Below are 21526 nucleotides of genomic sequence, written 5' to 3' on the forward strand. Positions count from 1 at the left end.
CAAACTAACAATTATTACAACTAAGGATATTTCCTCTCTCTTTTTTTATTTTATTTTAGCTGTATTTAATTATAGGTTTCCAAAGGTATTGAAGTAAAGCCTAGTTTTTATTTTTAAGTTAATCGAAATGTTTTTTTGCACATCTAGTTTTAATTTGGTTTTAGTTAACTGTTAAAACCTTGATCAAGTACAACAAAGAAAATTAAAACTATTGCTCTGCTACTCACCTCTAAGTTTAAAAGCCTTAGTTTAGATAAGTTAAAGCTCCAACCACACTCGTAGTATCAAACATTACTGCTTGACGGACAAACTGAGATCAGTAAAATTCTTTGTACTACTTTAACTTATTCAGACTTTATCCTCTTTTCCATGTAGTAGGCGGTGTTTATCAGACCCTGTCTTTGGACGATACACCTTACTTTAGCAAATGTTTAAACGAATAAACTCAAAACAATTCCCTATCAATATTTCTTTCTTCTTCAATTTTTTTTAATTATTACAAAGTTAAGAGTACAAGTACACAACATTATACTATATTAAGAGCTCAGCTTTTGTTGCACACAGCACTGCTTTTATTAATATTTGAACAATAACTCTGAATATCAACCAGGAATAATTAATCAGTGGGAGTCTCATACTTGTTGTCCCGTTAATACAAAAACACTGGAAAACACACCACATGTCCACAAGAATTAAAGTCTAAACACAGCTTAACTGAAATAATAATAATGATCACTAATATAATAATAGTGACTCTGACTTTTGATAAGCTATAAAGAAGATGCATTAACAGTGCTGTGATTTTTTCCTGTACAACTATATTCTTCAGTATGTGGAAAGGAACAAAACAAAAAACAAATAGCTTGATATCACTAAGTACACCTGAAAAATAAGCATCAGTTAAATCAAATGCACTGACTGAGGATGTATTTTGCATTTACAATTTAAATTATTAAAGTATTGTTGTAACCAGTACCGTTTTTTGTACTTTCCTTCACATAAATAAAGTCATTTCACTACACTGCTGAGACTCAACACACCCTACCACAATGCCTGTGGTATATAATACACCTTCAACACTGTACACAGCTTTGCATGAAATATTAAACGCTGTCTTGGGAACAACACAGTCAAAGATTTAGATCCCAGTTCCTGTTCCTCTTCATTGAGAAGGTTAAAGTCTCGAGTGGGGCAGAATCAGCGGTAGGCGCAGTGTTGCTCCTGGTGCTGCCGCAGGTCCACTTTATGCTGGAAGCTGTAATGGCATCGTGGGCAGCGGTAGGGCCTGTCATCCCTGTGCTTTCGGCTGTGGGTGATGAGGTTGGAGCTCTGGCTGAATGCTTTGCCACATATCTGACACACGTGGGGCTTCTCGCCTGGCAGACAAACAGAGAGAATTGAACGCTGTTATTGCTTGCTTTCAGAATCCAGATATGACACAAAAACTAACCAATCAGGTTTAGAATCTAAGGTTAAAAAATTTATCTGTTATGTTTTCCTTTCTTTCTTGGATAATAATGAGCTTAGTGTGCTCTATAATAATCCCTGTGGGCAAAGAGCTCAGATTTTTTTTTTGTCTTCGATCTGTTTGACATCAAACAGAGAGGATATCGTCATCTAAGATGAACACTTTTGAGCACAGTAAGCCCCACCCACCATCTGAGGGGCAGCCAATCACAAGAAAGCTGGCTAAAATGGTGCTAAAACTGCTTGTTTCAGACAGTGGATACACTAAAGGGTGGCAACAAAGTCCAGGAATATATATATGTGATATAAGCTTTATTATAAAAAAAAAAAATCAACGCTACTTTAGTAGAGCCTGAGAATAAAAAGACATATAAAGGAATTACATATGTACTAACTCTGTGTAGTGGATCTGAAGGTCATTAATAACGTAAAACGTTGTACTTTTACGTGTGCTGGAAACATCATCAGGAAGTAGTCTGAGCCTTTTTACAGTCTGACTTTTATGCCAATTTTAATGAGCCAGATTTCATATTAGGCAAACTGACTAACTTAATACTAATATACACACGTATGTTAGTAGTGCTCATTTTAGCAGGAAACACCAGACTGTTTTACTGAGAGCAGGAGTGCACCAACTCACCGGTGTGGATGAAGGTGTGTTTCTTCATGTCAGACTTCTGGTGGAAGCGTTTGCCGCAGTACTGGCAGGGATAGGGCCGGGTGTCTGAATGAATGAGCAGGTGAGTGGAGAGGGTGGAGGAGCGCTTGAACACTTTTCCACACACCGTACAGCTGAATGTCCGCTCCTGAAAACAGCAGACAGTCATGGATCTGACAAAGCTCTATCCCAATAAATGGTTGATGTTACATCCAAAGATGTAACAGAATAATGCATTTAAAGGCAAAGTGATGCTGACCTTCCCCCTGCAAGGTGCCTGCTCATCACCAGCCCTGCCGGACTTGATGTGTGCCACTGACATACGGGCTCTGCCTCTGTGACTCTTACATATGTGAGTTTTCAGACTTGACAGACATGAAAATATCTGCAAAGACAAGTTGCAACAATTTAACATATCAATGAGGAATTTTTAAGTTATGGCTCATTAGAGGTTAGACTTTTCAAACAATCAAAGGAAGCTAAGGAGCACTGATGTATTCATTAGTTAATATTGTGTTTCTTCAGTCTATAAACTTTTACATGACTGAAATTGTTGAGCATAGTTCATGGTTCATGGGTCTCTTGGAGGACATTCGGAGGATTTTTATGAATATATGGAACTGCTGCAGGTAGGTTACTCGTCAAAAAAATTGCATCACCTTCAGAATCACTGAAAAAAGGCATTTCTAAAACGAAACGTAATAAATAAATAACTGTATTGTGCATTTTAATATTTTATTTGTTGTAAAAATGACTAAAATAAACACAATCTACAATATATGTCTTGCGGCCCTATGCTGCACCAGGAGTCTAAGGGAAAAAAGATTGATTGATGATATATGTCTTTTTAGTCTTTGTCTTCTGGTGGATGTTTGTTGATCTGTCTTGAGTAAAGATAGCTTTATAGATATATAATAATATTATTATTACACAATAACCTTAATAATAATATAATATAATAATATAACAACAACAACAACAACAATAATAATAATAATGTACTAATACCCAGTACATAATAAAAAACTAAAATGCAATAAAATCCAAAGAAACAGTACTTCTGTAAAAAATCATAGAAAATAAATCTAAAAATAAAAAGTCAAAATGAAATAAAAACAGGAACTTCATAAAAAATTGTTGTAACCTTTCCACAGAGTAGGCACTCCTGCCTCGGAGCGCTGATTTTAGAGCAGCTGCTGCTCCTGGTCTCTCTCAGGATCTGATGGTGCTCCAACTCTCTCAGTCCGGACAGTTTGTCTGGATATCCAGACCTCACCTGAAGACTCGACAATACTTCTGGTTTGGGAGGCTGAGAAACAACTTTCTCCACTTGGCTAAAAATATTTACGTTGACGGGACTGCAGGCCTCAGCAGAACTGTGGTCTGAAAAGAAAAGCAGACAGACAGTTTTTGAAAAATATGAAAAATATGTTGTTTTTTTTTCTTTAATTAACACGGAAAAAAAAGTTGGGTCCTTGTTCTTTTATTGGACCAAACAGAGCTGCTGCTGATCACATTTAAAAGTGTAAAGTTTAGGAGAGCTAAAACAAACAAAAGACATTGTCACCCACCGTATGATTGAGGACTGAATGGGTGACGGCTCCCATTTTCATTACAGAACTTGAAGTCCTGCTGTAATAACACAGTGGCGATTGCATTATCATCGTTTGTCTTCGGTTTGGTGTACTCCAGGGATGCGTCCCAGGCTCCCGCCCTTTTTTCCAGTTCACTGAACATTACTGCTGTGGCTCCAGGGCTGGGGCTTCTTGCCATGTGACGAAGGTGGTGCAGCCCACCGCGCTTCACCAGGAAAGAACGAGGCATTGCTCCGGGGTCTATCGCTCCTGCTGTAATCCTGTTTTTAAGGTACCTAGAAAATGAAAATAAAGTTAATTCAAATGCAATATATGTAAACAGCCTGTTGTAAAAGATGTAAGAAATAAAGCAACTAAAATATGCTTTTTATGCACACAATTTACACAAAAGACATAAAACAACGTGAATGACCAACAGGTTACACATTGTGTCTATAATACCCAAAAGAGGGCAGTAGAACTGTACTTTCTATATAGTTTCCTGCTTGAAAGTCAAATACATATACAGAGTTAGACTGTTCAGCAGAAACTGTTTTTCTGATAAGTAAATCAGAAAAAACAACCCAAAATGTGTATTTATTGATTAATGTAACAATTATTGATGAGGCTGCTTCTCACCCTTTTATGTTCTGTAAATGTAAATAATTTTAAACATTAAAGTTACATTAAATGCATATTTGGGGTGCAATACTTATACGACATGCACAGATACACCTGAGGGTGTGGATGTGGATAAACTGAGACAAGCTTTAGGAACAACTACGAGGCACAAATGCACAAAATGAAACTAACACAGACTGAGCATGAAGCCAGCGCGCAGCGAGTTCTTTATAAATTCAAATTTCTTAAAATTTCCTCAGAACAAATAAAATTCCTGTGAGCTCATTGGTGATGTTTGGAAGTGAGACATTTTAAAGTGAAGTCATCCTGCTTTTTAGCCTGTGTTTATCTGTAAATACCAATCTGGAATCTGGAATCTTGAGTTGCACTCTGTGTGCCTATAAGGGTGCATCTGTGGTTTAGCTTTCCTCTCACTGGGCTGCTGACGATTTATCTGAAACTTATTTAGCAGAAACGTGAGCCAGGACCAGAGTGCACACGTCTGGGAGAAACACAATTTTCTCCTTCAGTTTAGCAAAGAAAGCTCAGCTCGCTGTCAGCCACTGAAAAACTCAGCTGATATTGTTTTGTTGCTGTGATTATTTTGCTATGAAATGCTAAAAATCCTGCCACCCCCAAATAAAAACAAAACAAAACAAAACAAAACAAAAAACCTCCACTATTAACAAGTGTGTCTAGTTTTTCCATCACAGATGACAGTGAGGATCTCTGCTTCCTGAAGAAAAACAAGTTAAACTCCTCACACCTTTTTTTTTGTTTCATTAGTTAACACTGAAGGCTAGAAATAGTATTATTTTTTATTGACATCATCATCTTTTCTCCAAATGTGGTTTCAGACATTCAGAGTCATATCAGAGCTGTGAAAATGTCACTTAACAGCACCACAAATCATGACTCAGTGCACAAATGTGCGTGCTGTGCAGAAATTGAGGTATCACACCACGAATAAAAAAACAAACAAAAAACGCTGCAGCTTTAAAATCGTTTTTTTCCAATGAAGCAAAAATATGGTTTAACTGATGGGACTTGCACAAATAAAGCAGCAGTGAGCGGACGGCTGAAGGCTCTGTTCAAGGTGCAAATCAATGCAAAGCATTTGGAGCGATCGTCTTTATCCTAATCTCTGTTCCAGTATGACGAACCCTCCATCCAGAGAGACGCCACTGATTCAAAGCATGATGAGCATAAAAATGTCACACTGGATCTCAAAGCAGCTGAAGAGCCCTTGCAGAGCTTGGACTGACATCTGAGACAGCACCACCACCATCAACATATGAAGAATACCAAATATCTATTATATAATGGGTAAATGAGTTAAAGGATGGATGATAAATATCTCCAGAAGAGTGATTTACCGAACAAATACCAGGATGCACAGGCTCTTATCTGGTGGCCAAACACCTCACTGAGAGTCTTTGTTCTGGTTTTTCTTCAAACCTGTCACCTGTCTGTAGTACCAGGAGCTGTAGATGAATTCTTAAAATGAAAGAAGCTTCCCAGATAGTCAAGCCCAAGTTACCCATTTAAGCTTGTTTACAGTGATGAAAGAAGCACTCAGATCTCTTACTTAGGTAAAGGTAGCAGTAAGAAGAACAATAAAAAAAGTAAATATCCTGTATTAAAAGTAGTAAAATGCAAAAACGTACTTAAAAATAACTTGTTCTATAGAAAAACGGCCCCACGTCCTGACTTATTTTAAATAAAAGTGCTGCTGAGCTTTATAAAAGTTATTTTATTGCAACCAAGGTAGGGCTATTTTTATTTTAACAGCATATTATGCATTTAGGTAGTTTCCTAACTGGGTTCCCAATCTGGGGCATGAGGGCCCCTCCTAAATGTTGCATGATAAATCTGTGTAGATCATTATACGGGACAGGAAAAAAACAAAAATAAACTTCTGGCAAGTTTGCAATAAATTTTGAGCTTTCAATTATGTTTTCTGTGCAAAATATGGAATGAATTTAACGTGTTTGCGCCTCGAATAGAGAAACGTGACAACTCTGTGAAAACGTCTGCAGCGCTTTGGTGTTTTTCATATTTTTTTTTTTCATATATACAATCTTATTCTTTAAAAAAAACCCAGCATCAGACAAAAACAATGGGGTAGTAAATTATTTCAGTCTGAACTTCAGTAATGCATAGAAATAAACTAGGTGCAAATCCTCAAGTACGGGTAACAGAAATCTGTTTAGTAAATGTAATTTCACTGCTTTAATGATATTTAGTTACTGAAAGTAGTTATTACGGACAAAGTAAACTGATTTAAATTTCTGGAAATCAGATAAGATCAGGTCTGCGCTGCTGACTTGCTGATGATTTGTTTCGCTCAGTGTAGATTTATGGATGAAGGAGAACTAACTCTTTGCCTTTGATTTAACATCGAGTGAGCTTACAGAGCTTTCAGAGGAGGCCTGATGTTGACATATATGTGCGGTGACTTAAAAGTTTAGTCATTCACCTCAAATTTTCTTTATTAGATGAGAGATTAACAAAAATACCGCTACACATTGCAGTAAAACAGCTGCTGCAGTGCATTTTTAGACAAAGAAATGACGTGTTCAGACAGGTGTGGACCGCTGACCATGTTAATGTTTTGTGAAGTGTCTAACAAAATTTAGATCTGACATATATGTCGACATGCTGCAGCCACTTTCGGTATGAATGGGCAGCTAGATGAAGGAAGAAAGCGGTTTGTTTCTACATCTTTGCACCAGAAAATCTGGCCTGACATAGAAAAAGCTTTGCCTGCCACCAGCTTAACTCTGCCCCGACTAAGATCCTTTCTTTTAAGGATGATAAAATGACAAGAAGGTACTTCTAGATGAAACTTTTCCGCATTTTTTGAGACTGCTGCATAAAACAAAACATGGCCTCTTAAAGTAAGTCATAATCTGAATCAGTCAGGTAACGCTTGCAGTAATCCACCTCATTTCTTTTCTATATATTATTTTAAAATCTAACTTAACCTGAGTTGGAATGAGATAAAAAAAAGTCTACAAAAAAAAGAGAAAAGAAATAAAAGTGTAAATACTCACCAAAGTTCTCCTCCCAGCACTTCTGAGCTTCATACACACTTTGCATAAAATAATACGGGAACCCCTGAAATGGAGTTAAAACGGTCACATGTGCGATCAGTCTGCCGCCGAGGTGGACTGTGAGACGCTGCTGACATCTGAAGGTCGCTCTAATGCGAGCACAAGAGGATGAGGAAGTATTTTAGATTTGACACTCCAACCACACAGCTTCCTCAGACAAAACACACACAAACACTCGCAGCAGCAGCAGCAGCAGCAGCGCAAAATCAGTCCAGTTTTACTTTAAAAAAATGTGCAGATACATGACACGTTGCACAAAAACACACCGGCATAAATCAGAGAGGAAGTGGATGGACTGTGCTGAAAGTTCTTAGGAAAGTTTTGACACTCTTGTGTTGACACAGTGTTGTTACCAAACACACCAGTGAGGTGAAACTTATAAAGAAGCTCGGCTGATGCAACGGCAGATTCCTTTCCATAGAATTTAATGAAATCATTAAGCTAAAACATCAGTGACAAATAAACACAAGAGGGACAAGTGTGAATATCTTTCTGTGGAATGTTTTGAGAAATACTTTCAGAAACAAATGAACTATTACCGCCTACGTTTCACTAAAGCAGACCTCGGAGTGACTCTCCTGGTTAGAACTGTCGCCTCACAGCAAGGAGGACCTGGATTTGAAATTAGTGACCGAGGCTTTAACGTGTGAAACCAGCATGTTCTCCTTGTGCCTGTGTGGGTACTCTGGTTTCCTTTGACAGTGGCCGCAGGTGTGAATATCCAGGGTGCACCCCACCTCTCGGCCCATCACAGCTGGAACAGGCCGCTGTGCCCCTGTGACCTGGATAAATGGATGCGTGCTCTACAAATTTAACCGTTTCCATGTCGTGTAACAGGAAGCAGTTTTGACCAAATATTTTTAAACACAGATCAACAGTTGGCGCATTTCCTTTGGATACTAAGACTATTTTTTTTTAATTAGCACAAAATCACAATAACAGTTTCCTCAGTGCGCTTAATATTTTAAGACCCTGCAATAATACAGAGAAACACAAGCACTTGGCAACAGTGAGAAGGACAAACTCCTTTTATACTGGAAGTAACCTCCAGTATAAAGGGAGGGGGCGGTCATCTGCTGCAACCGTGGGGGTGATGGGAGGGAGACAGGACAAAAGGCACGCTGTTGAAGAGAGGCAGAGATTTATAATAACTAATGGCTCATCTTTGCTGCAAGTTTTTTTTTTCCCACGTTGGTAGAGCAGGTCACCTATTGATCTGAAAGTTAGTGGTTCGATCCCTGGTTCCTCCAGTCTGCATGTCGTGAGTGTGAATGTGTATGAATGTAGTTAGGAAGCACTCAGTGCAGAGAAAGTGTGTGGTTGGGTGAATGTGGCATGTTGTATAGAGCACTTTGAGTAATCTGGGAGAGTTGAAAAATGTTATATAAGAATCAGTCCATTCACTGTCTGAACAGAGTTTTGTCATGTTACTTTTGCACTATTATGCACTTGTTGTTTTTACATGGCTTAATTAAGGTACACATTAGGCTGACATCTGGGGCCAGAGCTGAAACTGTTCTGGGCCAGCAGTGTGTCTGCAACCAGCCCATGGATGCACACAACTTACCCATGGCCCACCGGCAAAGAATGACGGCCCTTTGGTGACTCAGATCAGGTTTGCCAGAGGTGATCCACATATGGGCCAGCACAGGACCACCAGTGTGTCTGCAACTGGCCTTGTGCTGGCCCATGTGTGGGCCACCTCTGGCAAACCAGATCTGGGCTACCAAAGGGCTGTTATTCTTTGCGGTATGTGGGCCATGTGTAAGCACATTGTATGGGCCAGATTCAGGCCATACGCATTTTGCTATGTGGGTAGTCCAGCCTATAAATAATAAATGAATTACCTAGTTTTCAGCGTCCCTCTGAGGCAGGATGGAAAAAAGGCAAATCAGACACACATTAATCCCTGTAAATACTTTGGCAAAATTTGACATGTTGCTCTACATTATCTCAAAACCTCATACCACACATTACTCATAAATGCTCAGTTTATGACCAAACCATGCTCCCCTGAACTGGGCTGCATCACCCTTTTGTAATAATCTTACTACGTTTGCGTGTGAAATCCTTTCTTAAGTCTTACTAACAACAACCTGGTGATTCATAGTTCATACCGAGTAGGCTGTTAAACTCATACGTCAGCGTGCAACCCTGAATTTTAATCCATATGTAAAAAGCTCGTCTGTGTTTACAGTCTTGTTATTATAAATAAAGATTTCACTGGATTTTTGCACGAACAGATCGAGAAGTTTCAGAGTTAGTAATACTGATGTAGGCCAGAATGAGTCAAAACTATTCTGTTATGCTAATTTGACCAGTGAAGACTGTTACAGAGTGTGATTTTATCATATTATCATTTCCTGTTTATTTTCCATACTATGACTTTCACAAGGTATTTAAACTCGTCCTGCTCTGTGCATGTTCACCTTTCCACCTGCCTCCCTCTCACTCAGTCTGCCATGTTTTTAGTCTTTAAACTAAACATGTCTTTAGTAGAAAAGAGAGTACATGGTCGCAGTTAACGTGTTTTAACCTCACGCAACAATCAGTTTGTTATGCAACACTTTAAATGCAGCACGGTGACAATGCATCTCTCGTTAGCGACTAGGACAAGTTTAAAAGAGAAATCAGGCGGTTGCAAAGGTGCAATGTCAAATTTTATTTTGTATCATTTGTAGGATACAGAACACAGAAATGTATTTTTCCCCATCATACTGGAATTTTATATAATTTTTACTGTCATTTAATATATTTGACAACATCAGCTGAACTGCAAGAGAGAGAGAGAAAGAGAGAGGGCGGATGATGAATGATGTGGCTGTGGATCTCAAACAGTCGCCACATACAGTACATAAATCTGAGAAACTCTAGGCCAGACTGACACCATCTGACAAGAGAAAAATCTTCTCCTCTTATTTCTTTTTCTGCTTCGAATCAGGGAAAACATGTGGCAGATGTTCCAGTTTTAAGATGATGAATCTGGAGTAACACAGTGTGACGTAAAGCAACAAAGTGTGTAAATCTCTCTACTTTTATGGCACATCGTGACATTTTATCGCCATCATCATGTGTATCGCTGTTAACGGGACGAGCCAAAGTACGGATGGGAAATCTAAAAAACCAACATGAAGGATGAAGGCTAGTACCGTATTCAAAACTGATTTACAAACATATCAAAATGCTTCATCACAGTAGGTAAGAGCTGAATTCAGACAGAAGTGAGAACAGAAGCACCGTTACTGAACAGCTGTTTACAGATGTGTTGAGGGACCCTAATTTACTGATCCATATTTTTAGTTAATTATGGAAAGTTCCTGAATTCAAGCTTTCTTCAATTAGTTGATGTGTTTTCTTCTTGGGGTTCTTTTGGACTGGAATACAAACTGTACTCAAATCTCAAAGGTTTTAATAGTGGTAGGTTAGGTGTAAGTTTAGTTTGAATTATGTTTAATGCATTAATGAAGAAGAAAGTAAATAGACAGATTTTCTTCAAGATATGGTGCAAACATGACACAAAATGTCCAGAAAATCATCAATAAAAAGGGAAATTAATGATAATTTTCAGCCAATATTTTTAGGAGCTAATTATATTATTACACTGCTCCTGAATGTGCAGTAAGATAATGTATTAAAAGACTGCAGTTTAAACCTCAAACCATGAAAAGCAGTCATAAAAATGAGGGTATTCTGCGCATTTATTTGAGAAAATTATAGCCTCTGTGTGATTCTTGATAAATCTAATTATTCATGGTTGCTCGCATTTTAAGCCTCTAATAGATCGAGTTTCTTTTACCATTTACAGCACGGCCTTTTATGTCTTCCATAATGGAAAAAAAAGGGCTAATTGCATTACATAAATGCAGTGAAATCAAAGCATCCTTATAGAGGGGGCCCGATATATCCAAAAATCGTGATTATGACCTTCTGCATGAAATTTATTCTGACATGATGCAAAATATCATGTCATGTAACTCACTTGCCTTCTGCAGGCCACACACAAGGGTCCAACTCTCATACTAAACAGAGCAGATGCAAATTTGTAAAACTGAAACGCTTGTACAACGGTCATTTTGGTTTGACAATATCTTAGCAGTGATTCCAGGGTAGAGATTTCAGTTGTCACAACCATCAGTGACCACTAAAAAGCTGTTACTTGCAACAGTATGGTGGGCAAACTGACATCCTCTTTAGTTCTTTGAAGGCCATTACTGGTAGATCCAACTTCTTAATTTCTGAGAGGATGGCAATAACGCTCTGCTCTTTTTAGATTTGCATTACATAAAATATGCTTTGTTATGAAGAAGAAAGCCTCTAAAGGATTTAGAGACAGTTGGTCCATAGAGTGAAGAAACACAAGACAAAGACTATCTTTAAGGTCCCTCTGAAGAAATGCACATGTTGAAAAATGATCCCACCACGACTCCACACCAGCTCTCACGGCTCAGCACCACAAAGCTGGGCGTGTCTTTCTCTGTAGTGCAAAAAGCAAAGATCACTGCTCTGTAGATATAACACCCTGTTTGATAAACTATACACACTCCAGTACAGCTTTAAATATCATCTATATGTTCCTGTCACACAGTATATTTCATATGTTTCCATTCATTTTACAGCCATTTTTTAAAATAGAATATATTGTTTGATATGTTGAACGTTTTTCTACCCATGCTCTCTCCTGTCGTGAAGATACTGACGAACTTTGCAGAGGAAACGACCCTCTGCAGTCATTGGCCCACACTTTTAGCTGTCAGAAAGCGATAAGAGCCAGATTACTTGGGTTTATCTACTTTGTTTCCTGGAATCATTTGATCACTCTCATTTCTGTCTTGAATATGAAGGCTAAGTAATGGAAACTGGTTAGCACAGCATAAGCTCAGGGCTGTCCAAATATAAAGAAGTCTGACTTTCAGTACTCTCAAGAGTTTATTAGCAGCTGCAGCCTTAGCTACTTGGTTTAGTATGCCGAGTTGCTGATAACTAGCCCATAATAGCAAATATAACGTGTCCATCAAACGCTACGCAGTCTTACTTGAATCCATACAAAAGCTCAAGTGTAAAAACAAAGCTGTGCATGAAATCAGCCAACCCCGTCCAAGCTGTAGCTTTACACAGATATCAGAGTGGTCTCATCTCGGTCTCAGTCTGACAGGGAATAAAAGCATTTGCCAATATGTTGAAGTACTCCCAACAGAGTCTGGTGTTAAAAGCTGAAAAGCTTCTGGGAGAAAGTTAAACCATTCAGTTTTTTAGACATTACTCCAAGTAGTAATCTACATCGATATAGAGTTAATCTTGAGGTTGGATGGTAACCTCACAAGACTGACAAAAATAAAATAAAATAACAGAACAAAAAAATAAAATAATGGAGGAAATAAGTCAAATCATAGCAGCACATTTTCTGTCTCTGAAGCACTCGGCGTGTGTCACAGTGAGCCCGTGACAGATGACTCTAGTTGGCACAAAGGACGTTGTAGAAAGTTTGGCCTCTTTCAGTATGTCTACACTCCTACAAGTTTCATATAGATATATAAAAAAAATTTCAACAATATCAAAATAAATTACAACACATAAAAAAAACAAACAAAAAGATTTGGCAACACTGAGTTTCTGCCTTTTTGTGGGTTGCTGTGAACGTGAACGGTTGTGCGTGTAACTCACTTGCCTTCTGCAGGCCACACACAGGCAGCACAAGTACTCAGTATGCTAAGGGTTCATTTAGGAATGCCTTTACGTGATATGCCTGTAGAGTTTGATACAGATGTGTGCGTATTCCTGCTCCGGACCACTTCTTCGTATAATCATCACCACTTAAATTTCTTTTTCCTTTTTGTCTTTCTTTTTTTTTTCCTTTTTAAAACACAGAGATGAACAGATGGCGGCTAGAAGTTTCTTTTAAAGGCAGTGAAGATGGATGAGGGCGAAAAGGGAGGATAAGGATGTATTTAACTCTGAACTAATCAGGGAGAAGAGTTGTATAGGGGTGGCCAGAGTATACAGTGCGTCATATGTCTTACTCAGCTTAGAGGGAGGAAGGATTTTCCTTCTGTGTCTTTCACTCGTGGCCACAGTCACAGATTCAGGTCCAGTGGTAGATTTTGAGCAGCGAGCGGTACATTTTGTTCGTATGTGATTTGTTCATGTTTTTGATGGATGTGTATTTTGACAGTCTGTGGCACAGTTACACGTGGGGATGAGGAGGGAGGCTGTACGTAAGCTCTTTGCCAGGGAGCGACAGTGTGGGAAAGAGGTGTTGGAGACAGTAACGAGGAGCAGAGACAACAGGTAGTGATGATCAGCAGAGGTCCAATCAATGCCACTATGTCTGCATCAAGTAAAAGATAAAGACTGGAGAGGCCGAGGAGGAGGACTTGACTGGATACTACAATCCCAGTTCCAGCGTCTCTTCAGATCATAGGGGATCTCAGCACCCTCCCGAGGTCTCAGTTATCCAGTGCCTCGGCGCACACAATGCTGCCATAAAGCTGCTGTGGGTCCGGATGCGTCTGCACCCGCTCTTCTGCCTCGCTGTCCGTGCTGCCCTCGCTGTCGAGGCGTGGAGATGGGTGACATTGGCCAGAAAGACTGGGGTAGAGGGCGGTGGCCGGCAGTGGGCTGGGAAGGAGGTCCTCATCTGAGCTGAGGAAGTCCCCCTCAGCGGAGGCGGGGCTGGCCAGGCAGAGATCCTGGTAGTTGGTACTTCCCCCTCCACCGGTGACCCTGGAGCTGGGGGTCGCCTTCTGTCCTCGCAGCTGCCTGATCTGAGAACAGAGAAGGAAGTTTTTAGTCAAAGGTAAGCTGGCTGTGGTTCAGATGTATTTCCCCCCCCTCAGCTAATCTGGATAAAATCACCAGCCAGTACAGGTTGTTAGAACATCTTGTAAAAACACTGTTCTTCTCCTGATTGCACTGAAATATAGACCGTATGTTCATGCTGAACTGGCTCACATAAATATATATAGAGCAGCATTATTAAAACAGGACAAAGCATTTTATTTGGTGCTGATTATTTTTAACAGTAGAAAAAGACATTTATGACCAGTTTGGTGGACCCTGATTACTGATCCAGATTTTTTTTAGTTCCTGAATTCAAGCTTCCACGTTTTCTTTTTGGGGTTAGACGTGACACATTTAGTGGCAGCAGCATGGCACATTAACTATAGCACCTCTGGGTTTTATTCCAGGAAGCGCATTTAACAAACTTTAACTTCAAATTTAATCAACGTTCTGGGATTTTCTGACCTAGAAACAGAGGGTGTTACCATGGTTACTGACTCAGAGTTTAAGTTAATTTTGAGAACTCGGTTATCTCAGTTTCCTTAAGCGCAGGGTTAACAAACTCACAGCTGTTTCTTAAAACCTGATTACTTGAATTGGGTCCTTCATACTTTATTACGTCAACAAGAAGGGTCAAAATGTTTTTGAGGAAAGAAAATCTAAAAAAGGAAAAAATTTTTCAATACCCCAAAAAAACATTTTAAGCAGAGCCAGGGAAAAATTACCACCATTTATTAATTATGGTGGCAATTTTCATTTACTCCAGCATAAAAGACTTTTTACTTACTCGATAGCCAGAAAAAAAGCAAAACGCCTTCAGTTTGGATGAAACAATAAAGTTTATGTGCAAAGTCCATCTCCTAAAAGCCGATCCCTTCCCAGATAATTCCCTGAAGTGAAATAATTTACAGTATTTACATTTCAGAGGGAAAAAAAACTCTCTCCCATCTACCTGCAAACTTCTTTTTATAGAAATTTCATCAGTACGTTTGTGCAATAAACAGTATTATCTTAAACGTTCTCCTCCTAAATACCTGTTGACAAAAGGTTAAGAATTTTGCAAGTAACAGGACAAATGAGTGTATGTTACTGAACACTATTGTAGCATGAGGCCTAATGGTTTTTAATGCTTTTAAATACGTTTGACACGTCTTTGCAAAGCCACTAAATGTCAGGTGATTGGAATTTTTTTTAACAGGTTGTTGGGTGTTAACAAAAAACAAAAACAAAAAAACCCCAAAACCCTGTGAAACCCACTGATGCATTTTTTTCTTACCAGTAAAAGATGTGCAAATAGGACTGTGGGATCTTTACAGCTAAATCTGAGCGTGCACCTGTCATTAGGGTGAAGGTGGTGGTACGATTTGATTTTTATTCAAGTTGACAAGAAAAGTAGCTTTGTGGAAACGTACAAGCATAAAAGGATGCGTTTGCATGTTACTACTCCGCGGCTGATGTCCAACTAGCAGAGTGCAGAGTTCTTCTTGTGAGCAGCAGCGATACCACCACTTTTCACATGCATGCCTTTTGCATGTTAGCCTTGTATGTACCACAGTGACTCATGACAAATCTCAGAGGTTTTTGTTTTCCCCCAATCATAAACTCAAGCTAGCTGCAGGGCGGGGAGGTGGGGGGAGGGGGAAACCGGTGGTTAACCAGTGGAAATATTTTGACTGTGTCTGAGCTCTTCACGCTACAGCAGAGAAACATAAGAAGGCACCGGGCTTCGTAGGTTATATTCTCTCCAGTCTCTCTCAATATGAACAGGAACATCAAAATTGGCAGATAATCAAGTCTCCAAATGCTATGGAAAAGTATTTGCTTTCACAAAAAAAAATCAATGTCCACCTGAATCAAAATAAATGTGCGCAAGTAAAAATGTAAAATTAATTCAGCTGCATTCTATAAAATGGCTCATTATGTGTCAGCAACGCCAATATGACTCAATTGTACGATGATCGCTTTCAGCTCTATACTGAGATTTTTCTAAATGGTTCATTGCTTCCTCATCTGTACTCACGCAAGTTTCGGTCTCATTTATGAAAACCACGGCTTTGATCAAAAGTGGTGGGGTGACAAGAAGAAAAGAGGAGAGGAGCGCTAAAGGGCAGGGCCGTCTCATCACGCCCCCTCACTCTGAAGTTTAAACATACTCCCTCCTCCTAGTCACGCACAGACACTCTCTGAATGAACAAACCCAAAGTGTATGCTGACTGATAACTTTCTGTCTCCAATCAGGGCTGGAGATTATCCTCATGAACCCAAGATAACACTAAATGTTGTCAAATTACATAATAAAAATCAGCAGAGCTCGAGCTGTGGGCTCAGCCTATAACAGACCAAAAACAAGTTATTGAGCAGGGCTTGTTTATTCTTTTCGACCCCCCGTTTTCAGAATTAAAGTCCAATGTGAACTAAACAATGAGAACACAGCTGTTAAGAAGAAAAGTGATCTCTTGTTACAAGAAAGACATTGAAACAACTGAGCGTGTGTTGGGGTGGAAGTGGTATCTGTTCTGAGGCTGTACATAAATGACAAGATTCATCTGTGGTGGTTACCAAAAGCTGCAGAGCATCTTATACACACACACAATGCATCTGTGTGTCACACGCCATTTTGAAAAGCCAGTAAAAGTGAAAGAAATTGTTCATTTATACCCCTAATAAATGATCACACATTTATACGTATCAATAGCTAATGAAAAAATGTCTTAAATGGCCCGTTTAAAAGGGCAGAAATGCTTTCGCAGGTTTCAACACAGTATCGAACCGCGGCCAAGATTCAAACCGGTCTGAATCACAGCTTAGTAGCTGAAATCCAGGATGGTGTCATATCCTTTCAAAGCTACCTAACTGACCAAGTGACTGAGTCTACAGTAAGTGACGTGTTAATGAAATAATGAATGGATGTATTTAATGAATTCTTGGTAAATATCCAGAGACTTTTTAGAATGCTGACAAAAATAAATAAGTAATTTTAGTAATCTGAGTGCTTGTAATTTAGCTGCTTTTGTTCCTAAAATGTGGAAGAGACATCAGTTTGGATTATTCCTTTAGAAATGTTTTTAATTATTGGCAATACTCTGTCTTTGTCTTCTTCTTTTCCCCCAGCCGCCCCTTTTAGGGTTCACCACAGGGGATCATCTACCTCCATCTCACCCTAGCATCACACCAACCGCCTGGCATGTCCTCCTTAACTACATCCATGAAGCTCCTCTGAGGACTTCCTGCCTGACTTTCCTGCTGCCTAGCAACACCATATCTACCATCCTTTGTCTAATATATCTGGAATTCCTTTGTCAACATCGTAGCAAGCAACATAATATTGTGGTCCACAGAGAATCCTGCCTGACCCCATTGGTTAGCTTGTCCATCACCATTGAAAACAAGAATCTCAAAGCCACTCGATGATCTATTGTCACCCTCACCTTAAACCCATTTGGCACTCTTACTGCACACCTCATCACCCTCACTACTTCTCTGCCTCTCTTGACTTCCTCATGCAGTGTCACAGTTCCTCTTTTGGCCTTCTACCACATTCTTCCTCTAGATCAGGGGTCTCAAACTTAAATGAACTGTGGGCCACTGCTGTCACTGCCATCTCATTGGAGGGAACTTTAGTGTTCAAGTAGTACAAAAATAACCAAACAAACACCCACAAATATTTCTAAAAATATAGTGTTTTGTTTTTTAAAATTTAAAATATTGTATAACAAGAAAAACTACCAAAAAAAAAAAAAAAAAAATCCCCCTCACTCTTAACTAACTACAACCTTTCATTGAAGTACCAAATAAACAAATTGGTACTCTCCTTCTGGTCAGACACGCGGCAGCACTTCTGCTATAATTTTGTTCGTATTTAACAAAATAAAAATGCAGACATAAGTTTAAACATTAGTTTTTGACAGCTAGTTAAAATTGTTTTCTTTACAAAAAACTCTCACACTGAACTAACACAGCCAATCCCTCAACATGTTTGTACTCGCTGCTCATATTGACTTCATGTTAAATAATCTTTGGCTTTTTAAAGAACTTATTTTAACATCGCACTCAATAACAAACAAATCCTCCCTAACAAAAAAGTAGCTTCAAGGGTCAAACTGCATGATATTTCTTCACGTCAGTATACGGACCAAGAGTTCGAGACCCCTGCTCTAGATCCACAGACCCTGAGCGAAGCTCCTCCTGATCTTCTCTGACCTACTCCATCAACACTTGAAGCAAACATCACATCAAAAGCCATACTGCTGATGCCTGATGATCACCTCTCTTCTTAACCTAGCTTCAGCAACTGGGTCCAACACCTTCATGGTGTGGCTCTTCAACTCTATCTCCATAGTTACTACAGTTCTGCACAACACCCTTGGCATGAAAACCAGTTTGAGTACACTTCCTCCCCGTTCCTCAGGCATCCTCTCACTCTCCATGATTGTGTTCAGTATGGTTAAAAAGTCCACCGGCCAGGTTTCCAGTCTGTCTCTGCTTCTTTCTATTTAATGGTGTCTTGAAAACTTATCTGGACTGGATGTCCTGTTTTTATCCATGATAAAAAAGCAAAAAATATTTTTGATAAAAATCAGAAAACCAGAGAAAAACAATCATTTTCTGTATGACTATCTGTTTTTGTGGAAGATTCTGGCCACTCCTCATTACTTAGTTCACTGAGGTGTGTGGGCATTTGTTTATGCACATCTCTAATGAGATCATGCCACAACATTTCAAAAGGCTTGAGCTCTGGACTTTGACCTCACTGAAACACTTTGATTCTTTTCTTTTCAGCCTTCCTGTTGTAGATTTGATAGATGTTCCGTGCTTCGGATCACCGACCCCTCGGATGACCAAATTTGGGTGGAAACTTTAGTGGAAACATGGACAAATGGGCTCACATTTGACTCTAGAATACTTTGGTATACAGGGATGTTCACATGTGACTCAGTGATTGCAAAGTTCCCACATCCTGTGGCTGCAAAACAAACGCAAATTGCCCCTCCACCATTATCACGTTTGACAGCCTGTATGAGGTGTTTGTGCTGATATGCATATGATATGTGCTGATATTAGGTTTTGACCTAACGTGGTGCTGTGCATTATGACAAAACACCACCACTTTGGTCTTGGCTGTCCTAATGTCATTGTTCCAGGAGTCTTGTTTGTTCTGAAGCAACATTTTAAACCTAAGCCATGTTGGCATGTTCCTTTTAGAGAGAAGAGGGTTTCTCCTGGTAGTCCTTCCAAACAAGCCATACTCGTTCAGTCTTTTTCTAACTGTACTGTCATGACTGTTGACATTTAACATAATCACTGAGGCCTGTAGAGTAAGAGATGTATCTCAGGTTTCTTGTAATTTGTCTGAACATTGCACGGTCGGACCTTGAAGTGAATTTGTTGGGATGTCCACTCCAGGGAAGACTGGCCACTCTCATAAATGCTTTCCACTTGTAAATAATATTTCTCACTGTAGAATGACTGACAGCTTTTTTGGAAATGGATGTAACCCACCCCAGACTGATGGGCAGGAACAATTGCTTCTCTAAGTCTTTCCTCTTTTGCATTCACACCTGAATGCCCCAGACCTGCAAACTGCCAAAATGTCTGCTTTTAAAGAGGTGTTCACTCTTGCTGATGATCCTACGTACAGTAATGGTGCACTTTGTTTTCATGGATCTTTATCAGGTAACCACTTCTAACATCTGCTTCCATGAACTGACATTTACATCAGTGGGATTAAAATATCACTAAATGTTTTTACCTGTCGTAACTTGTTTCTTTTTTTCTTCCCAGTATAGCAAAGCATGAAATGGTTCAAACTACTCATTATTCTGATGAATATTCAATTAATTAATCATTTGGAGTGAAAATAACAAAAAGAATCAGGCAGCTTTGAAAAATGTTTCTATTGTTTCATGTTTCCATGGTGAATACTGCATTGGTATGTAGTTTTAACAGCTACAGGTTTGCTGTGTTTTAGTATAAAACCCTACAAATAGGGTATTTTTTTGTTTGCACCCAGCATTTCAGACAAGTGGCTGACTTGAATATGTGAGCCTGCTCGTTTGTGACTATGTGGAGAAGGTTGCCTCACCTCGTTCTTGAGCTCGGCGATCTGGTCCCGGAGCTGGTTGATGTACTGTCTGGAGTCAGAGTGGTTCAGCTGGCCCTGGATCAGCCCTTCCTCCTTCTAAAAATCAAATTTCAGACACACAAGGTTAAAACTGAATTCACTTTGATTAATACATTGATCACTTAACTGGCTAAGACCACAGATCCAAATGTTTATACAAGGATGCACTCAGACAGACACTGAAGTACACGAGCACACACACCTGAATCTCCAGTTCAGCGATCTTCTGCCTGAGTTCAGCCATCGCAGCCATACTGTCAGCTTCCCTCAGTCGCACTGCCATCACCTCCTCTTTACTCTACATGCATCACAGGGAGGAAGGAAGCACATTGACAGGAAGAAAAAAAAAAGTTAAACAATATTTTCTGGGTAATAAGTGAGCATTTATAATGACAATCTTTTAATGGATTTCAATTAGAGATAGTAACAATAAATTGTCTCTACATCCTGCTGTGTCATTCATCTTTCATTCTAGACTTCCTCTATTACATCTGTTGATCTTTTTCAGGATGTGAACCCCAGAATTTATGCTCAGACCATTTTTCAACATTTCTCATGTATCTTTTTATCTTCTCTGTTCTTTTTTTTTTGTCTTCAGTCAAAAGGTTTCTTTTTCTATTACAGATTTTAGTTTCCTATTAATAATTCTTAATAATAAGAAAATGCTGCTCTCCACATCACTCTGCTCTTTTCTGTTAAATCTGCTCTTCTGCCTCTCTTTCCACCTTTCACTATCCAGACCTTGCAGTCTGATTCGGCCTGCTTCCTCTTCATCTCGTTGAGCTGGGCCTGCAGAGCTTTGTTCTGATTGGCCACCATCTGGAGTCGGTCCTGCAGGGCAGAGCGTTCCTGCTCGTTGCGTCCGATCAGTTTGCTGTGGATCTGGTTCTAAAACAAGAGGTTAAATGGAAGATGGTGAGAGTAGAGCTCTTATATTTATGAAAGTCTGAAAAAGAAGCACAATTTTCTAAAACCGAAGACTGCAAAACACACAAAAAACAACAACAACAACAACAACAAAACCCAATGAATGAAAACAAAAACATCTCACAAGTGGCACTATGGTCTAACAATTAACTTAACAAACATCAAATCTGTTCTGATTCAGTTATACTTTGTTTCATTTTCATTATGTGCATGTCAGGCACAATGCACATTCATAATTGAAAAAGCAAAACAAAATGTAATATCC

The 21526-nt window shown here is 39.3% G+C and overlaps 2 protein-coding genes across 3 annotated transcripts in view; both read right to left on the reverse strand.

Annotated features, from left to right (window-relative positions):
- Window positions 1-301: 301 nt before the first annotated feature.
- On the reverse strand, window positions 302-9978 carry LOC146516673 (uncharacterized). The gene is made up of 6 exons (XM_085163099.1): window positions 7377-9978; window positions 3697-3995; window positions 3270-3508; window positions 2385-2510; window positions 2108-2273; window positions 302-1376 (listed from the first exon to the last, which is right to left on the reverse strand). Exons 2-6 carry the CDS (start codon window positions 3947-3949, stop codon window positions 1198-1200), a joined length of 963 nt encoding a protein of 320 aa, XP_085019225.1. The 5' UTR covers window positions 3950-3995; window positions 7377-9978; the 3' UTR covers window positions 302-1197.
- Window positions 9979-10078: 100 nt separating this feature from the next.
- Window positions 10079-21526, reverse strand: part of evi5l (ecotropic viral integration site 5 like) — a 40501-nt gene continuing 29053 nt past the window's right edge. For both annotated transcript variants that reach the window (XM_085163098.1, XM_085163097.1), the window contains 4 exons: window positions 21076-21222; window positions 20537-20632; window positions 20296-20391; window positions 10079-14197 (listed from right to left, as the gene is read on the reverse strand). In XM_085163098.1, coding sequence (XP_085019224.1) covers window positions 13880-14197; window positions 20296-20391; window positions 20537-20632; window positions 21076-21222 — 657 coding nt within the window. In that variant the 3' untranslated portion in view covers window positions 10079-13879. The remainder of the gene's footprint in view (window positions 14198-20295; window positions 20392-20536; window positions 20633-21075; window positions 21223-21526) is intronic.

The sequence above is a fragment of the Neolamprologus multifasciatus genome, chromosome 6 (genome assembly GCF_963576455.1).
Source record: "Neolamprologus multifasciatus chromosome 6, fNeoMul1.2, whole genome shotgun sequence".
Taxonomy (NCBI): Eukaryota; Metazoa; Chordata; class Actinopteri; order Cichliformes; family Cichlidae; genus Neolamprologus; species Neolamprologus multifasciatus.

What these genes read in the sequence shown, in the direction of transcription:
- LOC146516673 (XM_085163099.1), bottom strand. Translation starts at nt 3,949, where the DNA reads ATGCCTCGTTCTTTCCTGGTGAAGCGCGGTGGGCTGCACCACCTTCGT. An exon ending in ATTCAGTCCTCAATCATACG is followed by an intron (nt 3,509 to 3,696) that starts GTGGGTGACAAT and finishes TTTTCTTTTCAG; the next exon opens with ACCACAGTTCTGCTGAGGCC. An exon ending in AGGCACCTTGCAGGGGGAAG is followed by an intron (nt 2,274 to 2,384) that starts GTCAGCATCACT and finishes TGCTGTTTTCAG; the next exon opens with GAGCGGACATTCAGCTGTAC.